The 17773-nt window shown below is 41.7% G+C and overlaps 1 protein-coding gene across 8 annotated transcripts in view; it reads left to right on the plus strand.

The window, feature by feature from the left end:
• cep152 (centrosomal protein 152) overlaps positions 1–17773 on the plus strand; it is a 60166-nt gene that overhangs the window by 13557 nt on the left and 28836 nt on the right. For 5 of the 8 annotated variants that reach the window (XM_028448668.1, XM_028448667.1, XM_028448673.1 and 2 more), the window contains 20 exons: positions 395–534; positions 776–967; positions 1047–1194; positions 1332–1423; positions 1521–1684; positions 1775–1976; positions 2485–2571; positions 2654–2784; positions 2870–2998; positions 3073–3361; positions 3490–3750; positions 4742–4861; positions 4951–5553; positions 7207–7282; positions 7370–7525; positions 7593–7668; positions 15589–15668; positions 15804–15960; positions 16041–16147; positions 16327–17473. In XM_028448668.1, coding sequence (XP_028304469.1) covers positions 395–534; positions 776–967; positions 1047–1194; positions 1332–1423; positions 1521–1684; positions 1775–1976; positions 2485–2571; positions 2654–2784; positions 2870–2998; positions 3073–3361; positions 3490–3750; positions 4742–4861; positions 4951–5553; positions 7207–7282; positions 7370–7525; positions 7593–7668; positions 15589–15668; positions 15804–15960; positions 16041–16147; positions 16327–16973 — 3857 coding nt within the window. In that variant the 3' untranslated portion in view covers positions 16974–17473. Of the gene's footprint in view, positions 1–394; positions 535–775; positions 968–1046; positions 1195–1331; positions 1424–1520; positions 1685–1774; positions 1977–2484; positions 2572–2653; positions 2785–2869; positions 2999–3072; positions 3362–3489; positions 3751–4741; positions 4862–4950; positions 5554–7206; positions 7283–7369; positions 7526–7592; positions 7669–15588; positions 15669–15803; positions 15961–16040; positions 16148–16326; positions 17474–17773 lie in introns of those variants that run through there. The other 3 variants (XM_028448669.1, XM_028448674.1, XM_028448672.1) reach the window with 3 other exon arrangements.

Here is a 17773-nt window from a genome sequence, read left to right on the forward strand (position 1 = left end):
GTTTGCTCCTGTACTCCTTCTGGCTTTTGTCTTGCAGGTCCGTGGGATCCTTAGTGTGGAGTTACAGAGTCTCAGCGGCTCTGTCTCCACCCTCTCCTCTGCACACACCCAACACAGCATGACGTGGATGGCTGTTCATCATAGGAATGGGATCCACACAAGGTTCCTGCTGCTTAACAGAAGGTTTTCCTTGCCGCCATGATGAATTCATGTTGGGTGTGGGATACATATGTATGTGTATATATGTATATATGCATATGTGTGTATCCATAAAATGAAGAGTCCGTCCTTAAGACTGCTCTACTGTAAAGTGCCTTGAGATACCATTGGTTATGATTTGGCGCTATACAAATAAAGATTGATTGATTGATTGATACCTTGTGTCACTTGATAGATGAAAAGGATGGCCTAGTGGTTAGCCTTAAGGAGTCAAGTCGCCTGGTTGAAGAAGCAAAGGAGAAAGACGTTCAAATGCAGAACAAACTGAAGGCAATGGAGATCCAAGTCCACACCTTCAATGAGCAAGACCAAGTGGTAATTTTTATGCATACCTGTTATTTAGTCTCTACTTTTTAATTTAATCCCCCTTCTGAGAATGTGAGATTAGTCATCTTTGTAAGGTGTGTGTGTGTGTGTGTGTGTGTGTGTGTGTGTGTGTGTGTGTGTGTGTGTGTGTGTGTGTGTGTGTGTGTGTGTGTGTGTGTGTGTGTGTGTGTGTGTGTGTGTGTGTGTGTGTGTGTGTGTGTGTGTGTGTGTGTGTGTGTGTGTGTTAAAGAAACAAAGGTTAGCAGATGCTGCAGTGGACAGCATGAAGCAGCAGATGCTGGAGCTACGCCGCTCCGACACTCTGTCCAGGGCACGTGAGCAGCACGACAGAGACCTTGCCATCATGAAAGAGCAGCAGGAGGCTACGTTGTTAGCCCTGCAGCTGAAGCTGGACTCCACCTGTGAGGCTTTGGATGAGCAGGTTGGTAGTTCAACCAATACATTAATGCAGCTGCCACAAACAAGCCACACACTTTGTCCAAATGCTCTGCTGGTTCCAGATTGACGTTGGTCACAAACTTAGAGATCACGTGAAGCTGTTGGAACGTCAAAAAGAAGAAGAACAGCTAGACAGAGCCTGCGTTGTGAATGAGCTGACTCAGCGGCTAGAGAAGAGTCAGAAACAGTGTGTCAAGCTGCTGCAGACCAGTGAGTGACTGCTGACAGTAGGATTCTGCCTTGGTTTTATTTTGTGAGAAATCACAAAACCTTACTCGGCAAACTGACATACGTGTGCATGTCCCATCTTAGCTTTTATCAACATGTGCTTCTTTTATTTATTACAGATTCAGTTCAAGAAATGAGTCAAATTCAAATCAAACTGCAGCAGGCTCAATCTGCCAAAGCACTGAGTGAAAACATAAACCGAGTTTTACAGGTTTGAGTTCTTTTGCCTCAGGTTGTGTCAACAACCAGGCATAGAATTGGAAACAGACCAGCGTTAGTGGCTCATCTCATACCTTTCTCTCCTAAAGGAGGACATCGCTGATCTGAAGGAGCAGATCACTTTGTATGAATCTGCTGTGAAGCATGGGGTCATTTCACTGGAGATGAGCAGCGACTGGGAAAACCAGCTGTCCGATTCCTGCATGGATCTGGGATTAAAGAAAACTAATTGTAAAAATGGGGCTCTTCGCAGGTATATTGAGTCACTGCGATCCATTCATTTCTTATGTACTCTTTTCTATAATGATTTACAATTATATATTACTTGTGCTGTGTTTGTTAGTACGGCTGTGGCTCACCTGTCTGACACCAAGTTACCAGAGGACGAACAATTGAAGGTGCTGCGTGTGGAGATGCAGCACTGCCTTGTAAGTCTTAAGGGGAAGCGGAAGAAGATCAGCGACCTGCAGGAGAAACTCCAGCAGTCTCAGGATCAAGTAAAGCAGCTTCAGAACAAGCTGGACCAGGCCAATCTTAATTCCTCAGTGAGTCCGCCAAATTAATGATCCCCAATAAATGGAAATTTTAGTTTTTGTAAATTGAGGGTATAAAATCTGCTCATTTTTAAGTTAAAGCTAGTGGTTGTTGGTCTGTCTTTAGAGCTAATCAATTAAAATAAAATGGTTCAGTAAAAACCTGAAATGATAAAGAATATCATAGCTCGTGGTGTGTAGCAAGTTTTATCCATTATTATTAACATTTAACAAACAATGTAACTGAATAAAAATGAAAATGTGTTTTTTTCTGTTTTCCTATCAATCAATTAATACTTAAAATACTCTTTGAAAGAATAAAATACCATATTATTATTGGTGTCAAGACATGTCACTCTGCTTCATATATAAATCCCCTTTAAAACAAAGCAAACATGATTCTTTTTATTTTATAAAGGCCTGTGACTCTTTAGAAAGTAATGGCATTGATTTGAAAACCTTTTTTTTTAGTTCAATTTTATTTTATATGTTCTCAATAAAACTCTTCTTGCATCCTCAGGTAAAGGAAACCAGTCAAAAGCATCCGGGCTCTCAGGAGATGCTGAAAATGAAAGAAGAAAGTCAGCGCCTTCTGGAGCAGTTGGAGGTCAGTAGATTGTCATAAAACAAATGATTTGCTCTGCATGTTTTCCACCAAATTGTGACGGATGTTCCCCTCCAAACTCAAGTTGCTAGAAATGAAAAATAAAGATCTGAAACAGAACGAGGAAAAGCTGAAGTCGGCCAATTCAGTGCTGTGCACTAAAATGAGGGAGATGATTCAGGAACTGGATCAGGAAAAGCAGGAAGCAGCAGAGAGGTAAAAAAAAGCTCCAGAAGTTGAACAGTGTTTTCTCATTTATCCACTGGTCTGCTTTCATGCCTGGCTTTGGTCTTCCGTCCAGAACTGAACGAATCCATCAACAGTACAGGGATGATGTGGTGAGCCGGGTCCGATCAGAGCTCATGCTGGAGTATGATACTCAGTTGAAACAACTGATTGCACAGCACCAGCAACAGGTTCAGCACTTACAGTAAGTCTTCTGCAAATGACGCAAAGAACTAAAGCCAACTTTTACAATCACCCACATACATTCTTCATTTGCAGGACACAGCTCTGTGAGGTTAACGATAAGATACTGGGCGTGCAGGAATGTTACATCGCTGTCTGCAATGAGAAAGATGTGCTTGAAGAGAGATTTCGTCAGAGAGAAAAACAGGATGCTGTGGTCAGAGAGGAGAGCGGAGCAGAGGTGGTGAAACTGAGAGCTGAAATGGAAGCTCAGCATCAGGCCTCTCTGTCACAGCACAAAGATCTCTGGTCCAAAGAGAAGGAGATGGAGGTCCAGCAGCAGGTGGTTGCAGCCAAAGCTGCATGGAAGGAGGAAATGATGGAGGTACAACGATTGAATCCTGTGTTTACTCTTAATTCATAATGGTGCCCATTGATCATTGATTTGTTTCTTTCTATATGTTTTGCTTGATCTAATGTTGATATTAAACCTGGCTTAATGGTTGTTATCAGATGGAGAAAACATGGGTTCAGAGGCTGGAGGATGCAAAGAGGATCAAACATGAACCTACTGCTGAGGCCACCTGTCAGACTGAAATAACAGAGATGTTACCTCTTATTGTCAGTGCTGAGGAGTTTAACTCTAAACTCAGAACCCAGAAAGAGCAGCTGCTTCGGGAAGCAGAAAAAGTCCAACATAAGGCCATGGAAGAAGTCCGAAGACGAGCACTGAGGGAGTCGCAGGAAAAACACCTGGAGGACATGGCAAAGCAGGTCAACTGTGTGTTTTACTGAGGAAAAAAACAAACTGGCCTTCTGTTAGGCCTTATTAAAAATATGGATAAAGGAAATTGAAAATAAATGGTGTAATGACGAAGTAAAAGGGGTCTTAATTTCCCCTGCTGATGATGTTGTCCTAATAGTAATCAGACACTATGCTGATCTACAATTTGTTGTCTTCTCATTGATAGTTGATCAAGAATTGGTTTAATACTCTTGTCTCCTTTTATATATTTTTTTTTTTGCAAATGGCGATAAACTATATTGAGAAACAAATATATCTTGTTTATATCATCTAACAAGAAAAACAATGGGTCAAAGTCACTTGAGGAAAATGCCACGAAACCCATTCATCAATCACCAGCAACACATTATCAACATTTTGTGCCTTTTGGCATTTGCTCACATTAGGTACAAAATGTGAGTAAATTCTGTAGTGTGGCTTCTTTTAGGGCAGGTCTGAGTTACTGAGTAGTTTTGACAGTACTCGGCAAGCCAGTACGTGGACCATTTGAGACAGTCACAGTGTGTGTAAATGGTGCACTGTGAGCTGCTGCGCTGCCACTTCAGACACGAGTTTGTGGCGTTATGAAGCGAAATGCAAATTAAAAAAAAAAAAACTTCAATATAGAATTATATCATTTTAGGTGATAGTGTCATAAAATAGAAAATTAAATATATCGCAAACTTAATGTATTGCCCAGGCCAAGTTATTATTCAGTGTAATGATGGATTATTTTTCCTTTATTTTTGTAATTCATTCGTTTATTCTGAAGTTTTATCATAGCGCCCCCAAGCATGGGACTAAAACTTATGTATTTTATGTTAGTACTTCTTTGATTGATTTGCTTTACAGTAAAAAAAAAAAAAAAAAAAAACTCCTGCTTAATGGTCATAGAAAATATGACCAGTGACAGAAGAAGGGAAAAAAAGCTTGAATAGAAATGTGCTGCGTAAATAAAGATTGATTTGTTGGTAATTTCAGGTTGAAGGAGCTGTAAGCAGGGCTTATAATCATTGGGTTGAGCATCTGACAACATTACCAGAATACCAAGCTGCTCTTCAAATGGAGAGGATAGAGTGGGAGAAGAAGCAGGAGAAACTGGTATTCCCAGGCTTTACATTTACAACAAAAAAGGAGCAGTAACATCCTTTGTTAGGTCATCTGTCCAACCTTTTGCTTTGGTTTCCCAGGTTGTCAGGGAGACAGAGGAGCTTTTGACCTGGATTCAGCCAAGCCAGCAGGAAGAGCATTGCTCAGGAGAAGAGAAAGTACAGGAACTTCAGGAGAAACTGGTCCTTCTCCAAAGCCAGCTGGAACAAACATCCAGAGAGCAGGCGGCTCTGCTGAAAGCCGAGCTGGCTGGAGCCCAAGCAGCTTGGAACAGAGACAAGCAGCAGGAGATCAATAAGTTCCAGGCTCACAGCGAGCAGGCCTACCAAACCAAGCTGGAGCAGGCTGTGCAGCAAGCTGAGCTCCAGAGGAAGGAGCTGCTCCAGCAGATGGAGGCCAAGCTCCAGCTGACGGTTAAAACTCAAGAGGAGGAGTGGAGACACCGGTTTGCTGAGAGAGAGCAGATCTTAACGCAGAGGATGAGAGAGGAATTCATTAAGAAGCTTCAGACTGGCCTGGCAGAAGTCCAGGGACACATTTTCAAAGACTTCAGACAGGACACTGAAGATTTCATGAAGACCAATGAGGAAATATCTGAAGCATCAGTAATGCACATTGTCCAGACTTCATGCTCTGAGCTGCTGAGTAAAGCTGTTTCTCAGGCTAAGGAGGAGTGGAAGAAAGTGAGGACTTCTCTAATAGCTGCAAAACTATTAGAAATAAAATTGCACTCGCATCAATCAGCCATCACATTATGACCCCCGACAAATTCATTTTGTGAGATAAAAGCCCTTCTACCTCACATTTGTCAAACAGAACAGGGAACCTTGTTCTGTCACATACATTAGCAATAACAAAATTCTGTATTTTTTAAGGTAATCTCTCTTCTTCTCAACCATCTGAGCAGAACCCTTGTTATGCAGCAGTCTAAGAACTGTACGGTGGCTGGGAAGTATCAGGCGAATGCATTTACAGAAATGAACTCAAAGGGTTCACAACACGGGCTGGGCTGCAACGGAAGGGTTTCCGACGTACCGGTATTACAGCCGGACACGTTTCTGACGGATGATGTTAATGAGGAAGGAAGGAGAGTAGAGAGTTTTTCAATAATGATTGAATTTGAAGGAGTCGTTCTACCCCAGAGTATTGATAGGATACATGAGTTACCCAGTGAGGGCTTATGTACCCCCTCCACTCAGGTGCTAAGGTGCCAGAGCTATGGTCACATGGCAGCGGTGTGTAGAGGCAAACAGAGATGCCCAAAGTGTAGTGAGGAACACATGTTGGAGACATGCAGTGAAGATGAAATGCAGCAACTGTGGAGGAGAGCATCGGGTTATGGACAGAAAATGTGAGATGAGGAAGTGGAGAAAGTTAAAAGGTTTAATGACATCAGCTATGCTGAAGCAGGGAAAAGAGCAGAGAATCAAAAAAAAGATAATGGGAAAGATTGTAACAGAAGGAAAGCAAACAGTGCAGGAGCAGAGAGAGGAGAGGAAAAAAGATAAAAACTGGTGATCAATCAGGAATAGGAAGATACCAGTGGGACATTCCATTGGATATGTTAATACTATTTGTTGCATATGTGATCAATTGCACTGACCAGGTCAAATGGAAAGATTAAAATAATAGTGAAAGGGGCAGAGACATTTTTGATTATGAGAGAGCTGTCATGAGAGGAAGTTAAAAGGATGTTAGAGAGTGACAGCAAAGCCAGTGGAGGGGTGGGGGATTATTTTAGGTATTTAAATTTTTATTTTGTAATTCAAGTTAGATTGGTTCTCTTAGTTTAGGTCTACTCATGAGCTGATGGGTGGCGGACATGGTAACTAATGTATCCTATCAATACTCTCTCGGGTAAAACTACTTCAAATTCAGTCATTATTGAAAAACTCTCTACCACTCCTTCCTTCCTCATTAAACATTATCCGTCAGAAACAAGTCCGTCTGTAATACCGGTCCATCGGAAACACTTTCGTTGAGGCCTTTTTGCATTTGTGTCGTGAACGTTTGTGTTTGTTTCTGTAAATGCATTCGCCTGATACTTTCCAGCCACCGTAGTTGTGGGACTGGTCACAAATTTAATACAAGCTTAGTATAATAACATCTTCTAATGCACACGGTTGTTAAAGCTGTCAGCCGACATCCTCAAACATTTTGCTTCTGCCATTATGCTTCACTAGTGATAATTATCACCAGTTAAACCTATATACCCAACAAGTTAAGGGTTCTTTGTATTTTTCCATCCTCACGTCATCACCTTTAATCAAAATTTTTTATGTTTTATGTAATATTGGTTCTTTTATCTGTTCTTTTTTTCAATTGTGCTCCTTCAGATGAGTGAAGAGAGGCTGGGCCGTGTGTTACAGGATTCCCAAGAACAGCACGAGAGAGAAATCCACAAACTGCAGAGTAAACATGCTTTTTTCATCAACTTCAAATATGGATCATCACAAGTAAGACTGTCTGAGGTTGATACAATTCCTCATTTTTTTTCAGGCACTTTGTCCCAGAAAAAGGACAGGAAAGACTGCACACAGCATGCAAGCAAGCTGCAGAAGAAGAACGTGGAGCTGCAGAGACACTTGGAGAAGGCCTGTCGTCAACTTCAGCACAGTGTCCGAGAGCACAAAGCTGCCATGCAGCATGTCAAAGGTACAGAACATATAAAGGGTTTACCACAGTGCTCTGTGTGTGCTTGACATTCCACGCTTTCTTGTAGATGAGCATGAAGCCATCTTACAGAAGACAAAGGAGGAACATCAGCAGCAGTTAAAAGAAATGAAGAGAGCCTCTGGGTTTGTGTCATAATACTCATCTACAGTGTACACTTTGTTTTTCTTTTTTCCAATTTTACGTCAATATTTGATTTAGTCCTTGATGGAAATTATTTAATTTAGTTTGTCTGTTTAGGGTTTTTAGCCCTACCAACCCACTAAATTCATATTCTATTTACATAAATCGTTAGAGGCTGTTTACACATATTTGGCCATTTACCGTTTCTTCAAACTTGTGGCCAACTCAAAATTTACCTAAAATTGTTGTAAAATTGTTCTGATTGACTCTTGTCACGGCAAATTTGCGGTTGACCTCATTTGGAGACATGATTTATTGCTCTGGTTGAATGACGGAGTCCAGTCGAAGCGTGATGATTTTATAAAAAAAAAAGGATTTATTAAAAACTAAATGAAAAAGAGTACAAAAGAAGAAGTGTCCCATCCTGTTGGGAGGAAAGGCGGCCAGAAACAACGCAGGATGGTCAAAAAAGCTCCAACCAGAGGAAAAAGCTAAAAAGTTCTTCACACACACATTTCTACACAGTTTTACCCTCCTACTCCCCGACAGATAAGAAAGAACAGGCCTTGGAGATGGCGCCATTGGTATCTGACGCGATAGAAGATGTGCGTAGGAATGGGTGCGTGTGCATGCGCGTGCCTGGTCTTCAGATAGAGCTGTGTTCTGGGAGCGTAAGCTACTGACCTCGAAGAGGAGCATGAGACAGCAGAAATCAAAAGTTACAACTTAAAGCCTTAAAATGAATAAGGTCTATGAGTAAATCTATTTGTAAATATGTGAGTAAATATACTTGTAAACATATTTAACCAATTTTTCCATTACAATCCACCCTTTTGGACAAAAGTCCAACACAAAAAGAGAAGCAAAATTAATTATTAAAATGTTTAACCTCGGGGTGGTGTTTAGCTCAGTGGGTTGAGCTCCCGCCCCATAAATGGAGGCTGTAGTTCCTCACCTGCAGCCGGTCCCAGGTTCGATTCCCAGCTTGGGACCCTTTGCTGCGTGTCATTCCCTGCTCTCTCTGATCCCTTTCCTGTCAAGCAACTGTCATATAAAGGCCACTAGAGCCCAAAAATTCCTTTAAAAAAAAAAAAAAAAAAAAAAATGTTTAACCTCAGCAAAGCACAGCCCAAACTCATAAAACGTAATTAAACAAAGTTAGTGTAACCTTAGCTCAACCCCTTGCAGCCCATTGGACAAACAATGGTGACACCGTCATAACACTATGGATATATGCGTTGTTTTTAGGAGACACAGGCATCTCCAAGGTCAGAGCAAGAAGAAAGAAGGAAAAGGCAAAGACCCCATAAACACATAATGAATATCAGACAAGGTCAAATGCACAACAAATTCAACTATCCTTAGCAACTAAAATCATTGGCAATCACGACAATGAATATGGAATATATATATATATCACTAGCAGCAAAACCACACACAGTAAAATATATCAATCAGCATAGCAATAATGAAAGCTTGTAGATGCGATCAGTTAGCGATCAGTCATCATCAGAATCATCGAAAACATGCATCATAAACACTTCAGGCTGGATTTCCGGACGTGTCGGTCCGAGAAGGCTCTCTGTACCAAGCCCTCTACTATACGACGCAAGATTGGAATGCCACAACAGAGAAGTAAAAGAACAGCCACCAGTATAACAGCGATTTTAACCAAGAGAGGATGCCAGCCAGTGAGCAGGGTGGAAAACCAATCCGGCCCACCCTAGCGATCTTTGTTCATGGCGTCGCGAAGCCTTGAGATGTTTTTTTGTTGTCCGAGATAAACCTGCAACAAGATACACCTACCATTGCGCAAACGCCCCCTTTGGCTGCGGTCTGTATGTATAGGATCATTCTATTTTGCAGGACCATTAAGCGTATATTCGTGATCTCTCCCGAGAGGCCAGTAAAGGCCAAGTAGGACGCGTTAATGATGGACTTAAACCTGTAATCCAAGGTTTCAACATGCAGCAGTGTTTTGCCTACACCTGCCCAAGGAAATAGCGAATAGGTTACTTTCTGGCCTGTCGTCCACAGTTTATGTTCCAGGGGAACATCCGTGCCCCAAATAGCGTCGAGGAGGATTAAAGCCCAAAGGAGTGTGAGATTTGCGTTTTCGCCGTGACGAGAGGGGAATAGTTGAGACTATGTAAGTGTGATCAGTTACATGCACGGGCGCACACACACCGTCTCAGCGCGGGGGAAGGTGTGTGTATAGCTTGTAACCGCTAAAAACCATTTGCTAAATGAAACGTACCATTAGCCTGTCTGAACGCGGTCACATGTGTGTGGATTATGTGTGGTGGCACATTTAGGGCCTAGGGTGCGATTGCAATTGTGACGGGGAATCTGGCCCAGTTTACGAGTTCCGTTTCTGGCGAAACAGAAGGGGAGAATAGTGGATAGCATGTAATCTACGTACATAGTGGAAGTTAAGAAACTTCAACCTTAAGGGATGATACTTCTGATTGTTTAGAACAACGTTTGGGGTCCCCCATACCGAAATTAGAATAGGACGAATAACAAAAGGAGTCGGATGCAACCATCAGTATCGCGGTTAAACAGGGATGTGTCGATGACACAGGCATGTAAGAGTAAACATGGATTGGCCCCTACTTTTAGCTTGATAGTGTACCAGGTGTTAGTGAAATACGGGTGAGTGATATTGGTGGCGGCTCAAGTGTCGTGTAGGGCGATGTCATTTATCCAACTTTTATTTCTGCTAGCATTAGAACCCCTGTCAAAGGAAACATTCACATCAGGAACAACACTTGCATTTATTGACTCAATTTCAGTATATTCGATGGCACCTTTGGATGCCAGCAGCCAGAAGAATACTGGATTCATGGATAAAACCACCCAGCTTATTGGTGGCAAGACCAAGAGCACGAGCAACATGAAACGGCGGAGTGGTGACATGGTGAATGAAGATTCTTCAGTCTGCTCCTGGGTCACAAACAGAAGGGCTTGTGACCTCTTCAATCACAGCGGAAAAGCTTGTGATTGGTATTTCTCCCACGACGTCCTCAATGTTGGATTTCAATTGTTTCAATAGACCATATGCCTCGTCAGAAAGGTCAGCTTTTGTGACCCCCCGAGGTCTTTTCCTTTTGCTGTTCGTTTGCAACTTTCAAAGCAAACAAAAGCTCATCAACACACTGCTCCTGATCCGGAGGAAAGGAAACGCTCCTTGGCACTGCTCTCGAAAATAAGAAACAGCTCCCAAAGGCGCACCTCCTTACTGTGGTTCCTCGATTGGTGGTGATGTCGGCTCTCCCTCTGTTGGACCAGTCGCCTCTGGATCAGAGTCGGCCGGTGTTGGCACCTTCCTGCAGTGTGATGCGTGAATCCACGTGGCTCGTTGCGACCTTCACAGCCGTGTGGGTGGTCAGCTGAACTCGGAAAGGGTCGGTCCACCTCCGGTCGGTCCATTTCCGGTCGGTGTGTAGATGATCGGTTGTTGTCAGAGGAAGTGTAGTCTCCACAGACCTGGCAACTCTCTTGGGAGTGGTTGGTACCTGAACAGAAGAAAAGAGGGGAAAACAAAACCAAAAAAACTAAATAAAATAAAATAAAACTAGTTTAAAAAGAAGGGGTGTTAGGGTTGGTTAAGTAACTAAATGAATAGTTAGTATTGCTTTGGCACTCAGTTACAGCTTCCAGGAAGGCAGAGACAGGTCAGGATCTGACAGCTTTTCAGATCCTAAAAGGTGCTGCTGCACGATCACACAATGGTTAGGAGTGGGTAAGTGAGCTTTTAGCCATGCCAAGCTCAATGTTATCTGTAGCCCATTCACACGTGAGTGGGAAAATATGAGGCTGAAAGAAAGCAGGAAGTATTAATTTGATTCTCCTTTCCTGGAGCAAGGAGAAGCGTAGCTGGAGTTGCAGTGATTCTCAAACTGTGGTACGTCTACTACTCAATCAATCAATCTTTTATTTGTATAGCGCCAAATCATAACCAATGGTATCTCAAGACACTTTACAGTAGAGCAGTCTTAAGGACGGACTCTTCATTTTATGGATACACACATATGCATATATACGTATATACACATACATACGTATTCCACACCCAACATGAATTCATCATGTTGGGTGTGGAAAACCTTCTGTTGAGCAGCAGGAACCTTGTGTGGATCCCATTCCTATGATGAACAGCCATCCACGTTATGCTATGTTGGGTGTGTGCAGAGGAAAGGGTGGAGACAGAGTTGTTGAGACTCTGTAACTCCACACTGAGGATCCCACGGACCTGCAAGACAAAAGCCAGAAGGAGTACAGGAGCAAACACACAAGGGAAGAAACAGACATAGAGGGAGTGTTAGAGAGAGGAATGGGACCCTCTTCGGTCCCTCTCTAACCTAAATGACCTCTCTCTTAACGCCCTCTCCAACCTCTCTCCAACCGAGCATGCCAGACCCCCCCCCCCCCCCGGCAGTCTATGCCTATTGCATCTTGAACTGTATGAGCTGGTTCCTAACTAAAAGCTTTACCAAAGAGGAATGTTTTGAGCCTAACCTCAAAGGTAGAGAGGGTGTCTGCCCCCCGAACCGTGGTTGGTAGATGGTTCCAGAGAAGTGGGGCCTGATAACTGAAAGCTCTTCCTCCTATACTACTACTAGAGACAAATGGAACAATGAGTAGGCCAGCATTTTGAGAGCGTAGTGTTCTGGGGGGATTGTATGGCACTACAAGCTCCTTGAGATAGACTGGTGCCTGTCCATTTAGGGCTTTATAAGTGAGAAGAAGAATCTTGAATTCTATTCTATATTTTATGGGAAGCCAATGCAGAGAGGCTAATACAGGAGTAATGTGGTGGTACTACTGGTGGTACGCTGATACCTGGTGAGAAGCAACAATTTGAGAACCACTGTTTCCAAGGGCATGCAAGTCAGACGGAGAAGGACATGCAAGTCAGACGGAGAAGTGTGGAGTGTGACTACATGTCTTCTCAAGATGAATGCATACAATTGGGAAACATGGAGATGTGAAAAGCCAAATAAGTTTAACCAAATAAATAAATAATGGTATTCATTTATTTAAATTGTTTGTTTTGTTTTTCTCTTTGCTTTCTCTTATTTCTGAAGGAGAAATCTTATTCTATCCTTTATTTATTCTGAATAATGTTAACACTCCACACCTAATAACATAACCTAATTGTTTTTATAAAGCTGAATTTGTCAGTTCATTTATTTCATTATTTTCCCCCATAATTGTTATTTGAGATGTAATTTACTTAATTTTTAGGCTAAATTGGTGGAAAAAGTGTCTCCTATTCTGTGTCTGAACCAGAGTTAAGCAAGATTATCGGCCCTTTCAAGGTTAGACAGAATTAAATTTAAGTTGAGTTGAACAATCATATTGTCTTTTGCTCTCTGCATTTATCCCATTCGTAGGAGTGATGAGCCATGGCACGGTTTGGAGAGCTTCTTTAAATGCTTGGAAGTTACTTAACTTTAAACTATCTCATTTATATCTATCAATTATGAAGAATTTCAGGAGGACCCTCTTTAAATCTCAGGCGACCCAGATTGGGCCACCAACCCAATGTTGAGAAAACTTCATTTTATTCTTAAAAATGTCTAAACCCAGTGAAAGTGTTTTATGGTCTTGCACGCTAAGTGCTGGTGGGAAAAGAAAATGGTTGGAGGGTTTTGAGGTTTATCATTTTCCCATGATCAAATACAAATCAAAAATCAGAGGGACATTGGCCCTCTCCCTTCCCCTTTTTACATAAGAATACATTTGGATTCTTAAAACTATTTGATTAATTTCTTTGGAAAAATACTTATCTGATCATTTTGGATGTGTCTCCGTTTTCCTCTCTCTTGTGTCCACCTGCTTTTGTGCCCTCTAGCCTCCTCGACCTCCTCCTCCTCAGCCATAAAGGTCAAAGCCAGGGTCAACTGTATGCTCCTTTTGGAAATTTGAAGATCTGTCCCCACTTTCGCAGTTGGATTGGAAGTCTCTGGAATAGATATTATGTTAGAACATCCACAATATGTCATATTGTCACGTATCTATTTCAATCTATTTTCCCTTTGCTTCTCCGTTATAGTTTAAGGACAATACTTCCCGTTAATTCTCATCCTTCATCATAAGAAGCAGTGACCAGGCATGACGGCTGTAGAAGGCAGGATCGGAGTTGAAAAGGCGGTGGCATTTTCTGTTCGGAAACACTCAGAAACAGAAAGAGAGGAAAACATTAAGACTTAGATGAATCATTTAAAATATCCCTTTTCTTTTGTTGGATTTGATTAATCTCCTTTGAATATACAGCCAGCGTCCTGTATATTGGAGAAAAAACACAATAACAACTAAGACGAAGACATAGACAAGTGTCCACAACGAGTATACACATACAACAACAAAAACATGGACACTGAACATGAACAGTAAGGTCAGTCAAGGTCAAAGCCAGTCATTCCACTGAAAGTGGTATTATATATTAAAAACGTCATTTGGTGTTTTTAAACACCCAGAAAAATAACCTTTAAAGCCTGGTAAACCATTTAGACGGCCCAATGCCAAAAATCATAATTTCATTAACAAGCAGCAGTGAAATCTGAACACTCCACTACATAATTGGCAAAATCAGGGAGAAGATCTAGTGCATCAAAACCCAGGAGGAAAGGATGGTGAAACAGAGGAACATGTGTAGTCCAAACAGCCATTCATCGGTCAATCACGTCCACGGCACATTCGCACTCTCAACGCGTTTCTCTCAGGCATACGTAACGTGTCATCATTCAGCCATTCATGCATGGACAAAGAGGTCCTGTGGAGACAAAAGAGGTCAATCGTGGTCCGTGCTTCAGTCCCGGTCCACGAGCCAGTCCGCTGTGGGATCATCACCGGGGTTTTACCCTGCTCATTAAATGCTGGCTGAGGATATGGTGTGTCCACCAGTGTTACCCCGGCCACGCTGCCGCAGGACGGCATGCAAAACCCGGAGAAGGATCCAAGTTCAATTCTATACGTTGACAAGAGCAGCCTGTTGAACTAGGCTGCCTGTCGCAAGCAGCTTCAAAAGGGTAAGGATACAGATTGTTTACGAGGGTATCGGTCAAAAAAATGTCAAAATGTAAACTTGGTTGAGGCTGCAGTCCTCAATCTTTGTCTCAATTTTTCTGAAATTGAGTAAAAACAAAAGGGTAAAAGAAGAATCGTTCAGAAATGACAAAGAAGGATAACGTGAGAGCTCAAAAAAATCATGGCCAATAAAAAAAAAAAAAAAACTTCAGCTCCAAAAACTGAGGCAGCACATGATTTATTGCTCTGGTTGAATGATGGAGTCCAGTCGAAGCGTGATGATTTTATAAAAAAAAAAAAAAAGGATTTATTAAAAACTAAATGAAAAAGAGTACAAAAGAAGTGTCCCATCCTGTTGGGAGGAAAGGCGGCCAGAAACAACGCAGGATGGTCAAAAAGCTCCGGCCAGAAGAAAAAAGCAAGACTGACTAAAAAGTTCTTCACACACACATTTCTAGACAGTTTAACCCTCCTACTCCCCGACAGATAAGAAAGAACAGGCCTTGGAGATGGCGCCATCAGTATCTGACGCGATAGAAGATGTGTGCGCGTGCGTGTGTGCCTGGCCTTCAGATACTGATCTCGAAAGAGGAGCATGAGACAGCAGAAATCAAAAGTTACAACTTAAAGCCTTAAAAAGAATAAGGTCTATGAGTAAATATATTTGTAAATATGTGAGTACATGTATTTGTAAACATAATTAACTAATTTTGCCCTTACACTCTAAAGGCATGTTTTGTCTAGTTTTATTTTATTACAAAAATTAACTTCATTTTAGTTCTAGTTTGGGTTATTCTGCTCTTTGCCAGCAAAATAAATATTTTTGTCCCATCATTATTTCTAAGTTAATAGAAACTGAGTTTGAGGCAATACATTGTTTTTCACAGAAGTTCTGATGAAGAAAAACTTCAGCACGGCCTTGAAGAGATGAAGCAGCAGTACCTGATGACGGTTGAGAAGATCCGAGGTTCGTGTCAACACTTTAAATGATCATTGTGATGCATGTAGGAATGATGAATGCACACACTTCAAAGCTCAGTCAAGTTATGTCCTCATGTTTGCAACTGTTGGATCAAACAGATTGTGTTCATTTGTGTTCCAGCGGACATGATGTTGTACCTTCAGGAAAGCCGTAAGCGAGCTGCAGAGATGATTCGTAACGAGGTGCAGAGGGAGAGGCAGGACACGGCCAGAAAGATGCGCAACTATTATCTGACTTGTCTGCAGGAGCTGCTAGAAGATGGAGGAAAAAGCACAGAGTAGGCCATCACTTGCTTATTCGCTTATTCGCTTGATCTCTGACCTGAAGGTTGACTGAATCCATTTTTGTCTTTTGCAGTGTGGAAAAGAAAATAATGAGAGCAGCGAGCAAACTGGCAGGGATGGCTAAAGTGTTGGAGACACCAATGAAAAGCAGCGCTCCAAACAAAGTCAAACCTTTACCAAGTGAGTCATGATGACACACATGGACTATATGAAACACAGAGAAAGCAGGGAGCAGACAGTCAATGTCACATCTACTTTTAAATTAAATAAGGAGCTTCAGTAAGTGTAGAAAACCTGTAGTATTGGTTTTAGTTTTACATCATACTCAAGTTAAAGCAGGCGTTATCTGTTCTTCACAGGCTTTTCAGCAGCTGTTGCCTCTTGCTGCCATCCTGACACACACACAGGTTTCGATAGGAAGTTGCAAACAGAGCATTGTGATGTCTGCACAAAGCGAGTGCCAAAGAAAAGCGCTACTACCTCCATTACAACAATACTTTTAAACCAGAAAGAGGAAGCTCCTTTGGATCCTGGGAATAAGCCCTTAAACCCCTCCTGTCTTATAAACGCCTCCCACCTGACAGCCTTTCCATCCCATGCATATTTTGACAACACGTCCATTGAAAGTAAGAACACTGATTTCTACTTGCATGGAGCCCAGGAGCTTCCTGTCAGAGACCAGAAACAGGTGAACTGTCGCCTGACCAGCACAGACTCTGACTCCAGCTCTCACCTGGACAGACTCTCACACTCAGGCAAGAGGGTAGAACCAGTGAAGCCCACAGTGAGGGACTTTGTTGGCCTCAGCCCAGATTCTTCTGATCTGACCATCTACAATGAGATTGCACATCAGACTCCACTCACTGATGTCTTTCCAAAGGCCTTGCACAGGGAGCCAACGCCTGGATGTGAGAGGCAGCAGGGAGTTGCTTTCAGACCCATGTTCTCAGAGCTCAGACAGCAGCAGGACAGCGGCTTCCACAGTCCTTTCTACCTGCAAAAGTGAAGAAACCCATGTAGGAAGCAAGTCGTGTGACCTCCTATCAGACCAGCGTTAGTTGTTTCTGTGACGTAGAGCTTGAACAGTTTGCTGTGTGTTGGTTTTGAAACCTTTCTGTGTTAATTTAAACAGACTGGAGTATTAGTGTGACTTTCAGAATTATTAAAAACCATGATATTCCCAGCTATTCACGAGCTGCTCTGTGCACATTGGTTATCCTCACAGAGACGAAACATGTCAATCTTTGTCCTAGGAGCAGTTGGCCATGTAAGCATTTTTTTGTTTTACTTTTATATTTGGGAAAACGTCAAATATGAATATTCTAATATTTTGTCCTTTTTTGATACATTTTCAATATTTATTTCTAAATAATTGGGGGTAAACGCTTGGCTTTTAATAGCTGATTATTTTTTTCATTCACATAAAAGATTAATTTGACTTTATCCCAATAAAAATTCTTGTGCTACATTATTTGAACTCTGAATATTTTTTCCCACTGAACTTAAGTCAAGCATTTTTCTAATTGATATACATATATATTTCCCTTGACAAGATGTTGAGGTTATGAAAAACTGCTTTATTTAAGAGGTTTTTGGTAAATATTGTTTACATTATTGACAACATTTCTGCATTCTAACTGAGTTCTGCAGTTCACCTTCTTAGTCCAAATGATTAACTGTGTTGTTTTTTATGGTTTATTTAAGGTTTATATAAGTTTGTAAGTGATGATGTGCACTGATGTATTTTCAATAAATTTTATTTTATCAACAGCTGGATGTCAACTTGGATGTTTTAATGTATTAAAA

The sequence above is a fragment of the Gouania willdenowi genome, chromosome 6 (genome assembly GCF_900634775.1).
Source record: "Gouania willdenowi chromosome 6, fGouWil2.1, whole genome shotgun sequence".
Taxonomy (NCBI): Eukaryota; Metazoa; Chordata; class Actinopteri; order Blenniiformes; family Gobiesocidae; genus Gouania; species Gouania willdenowi.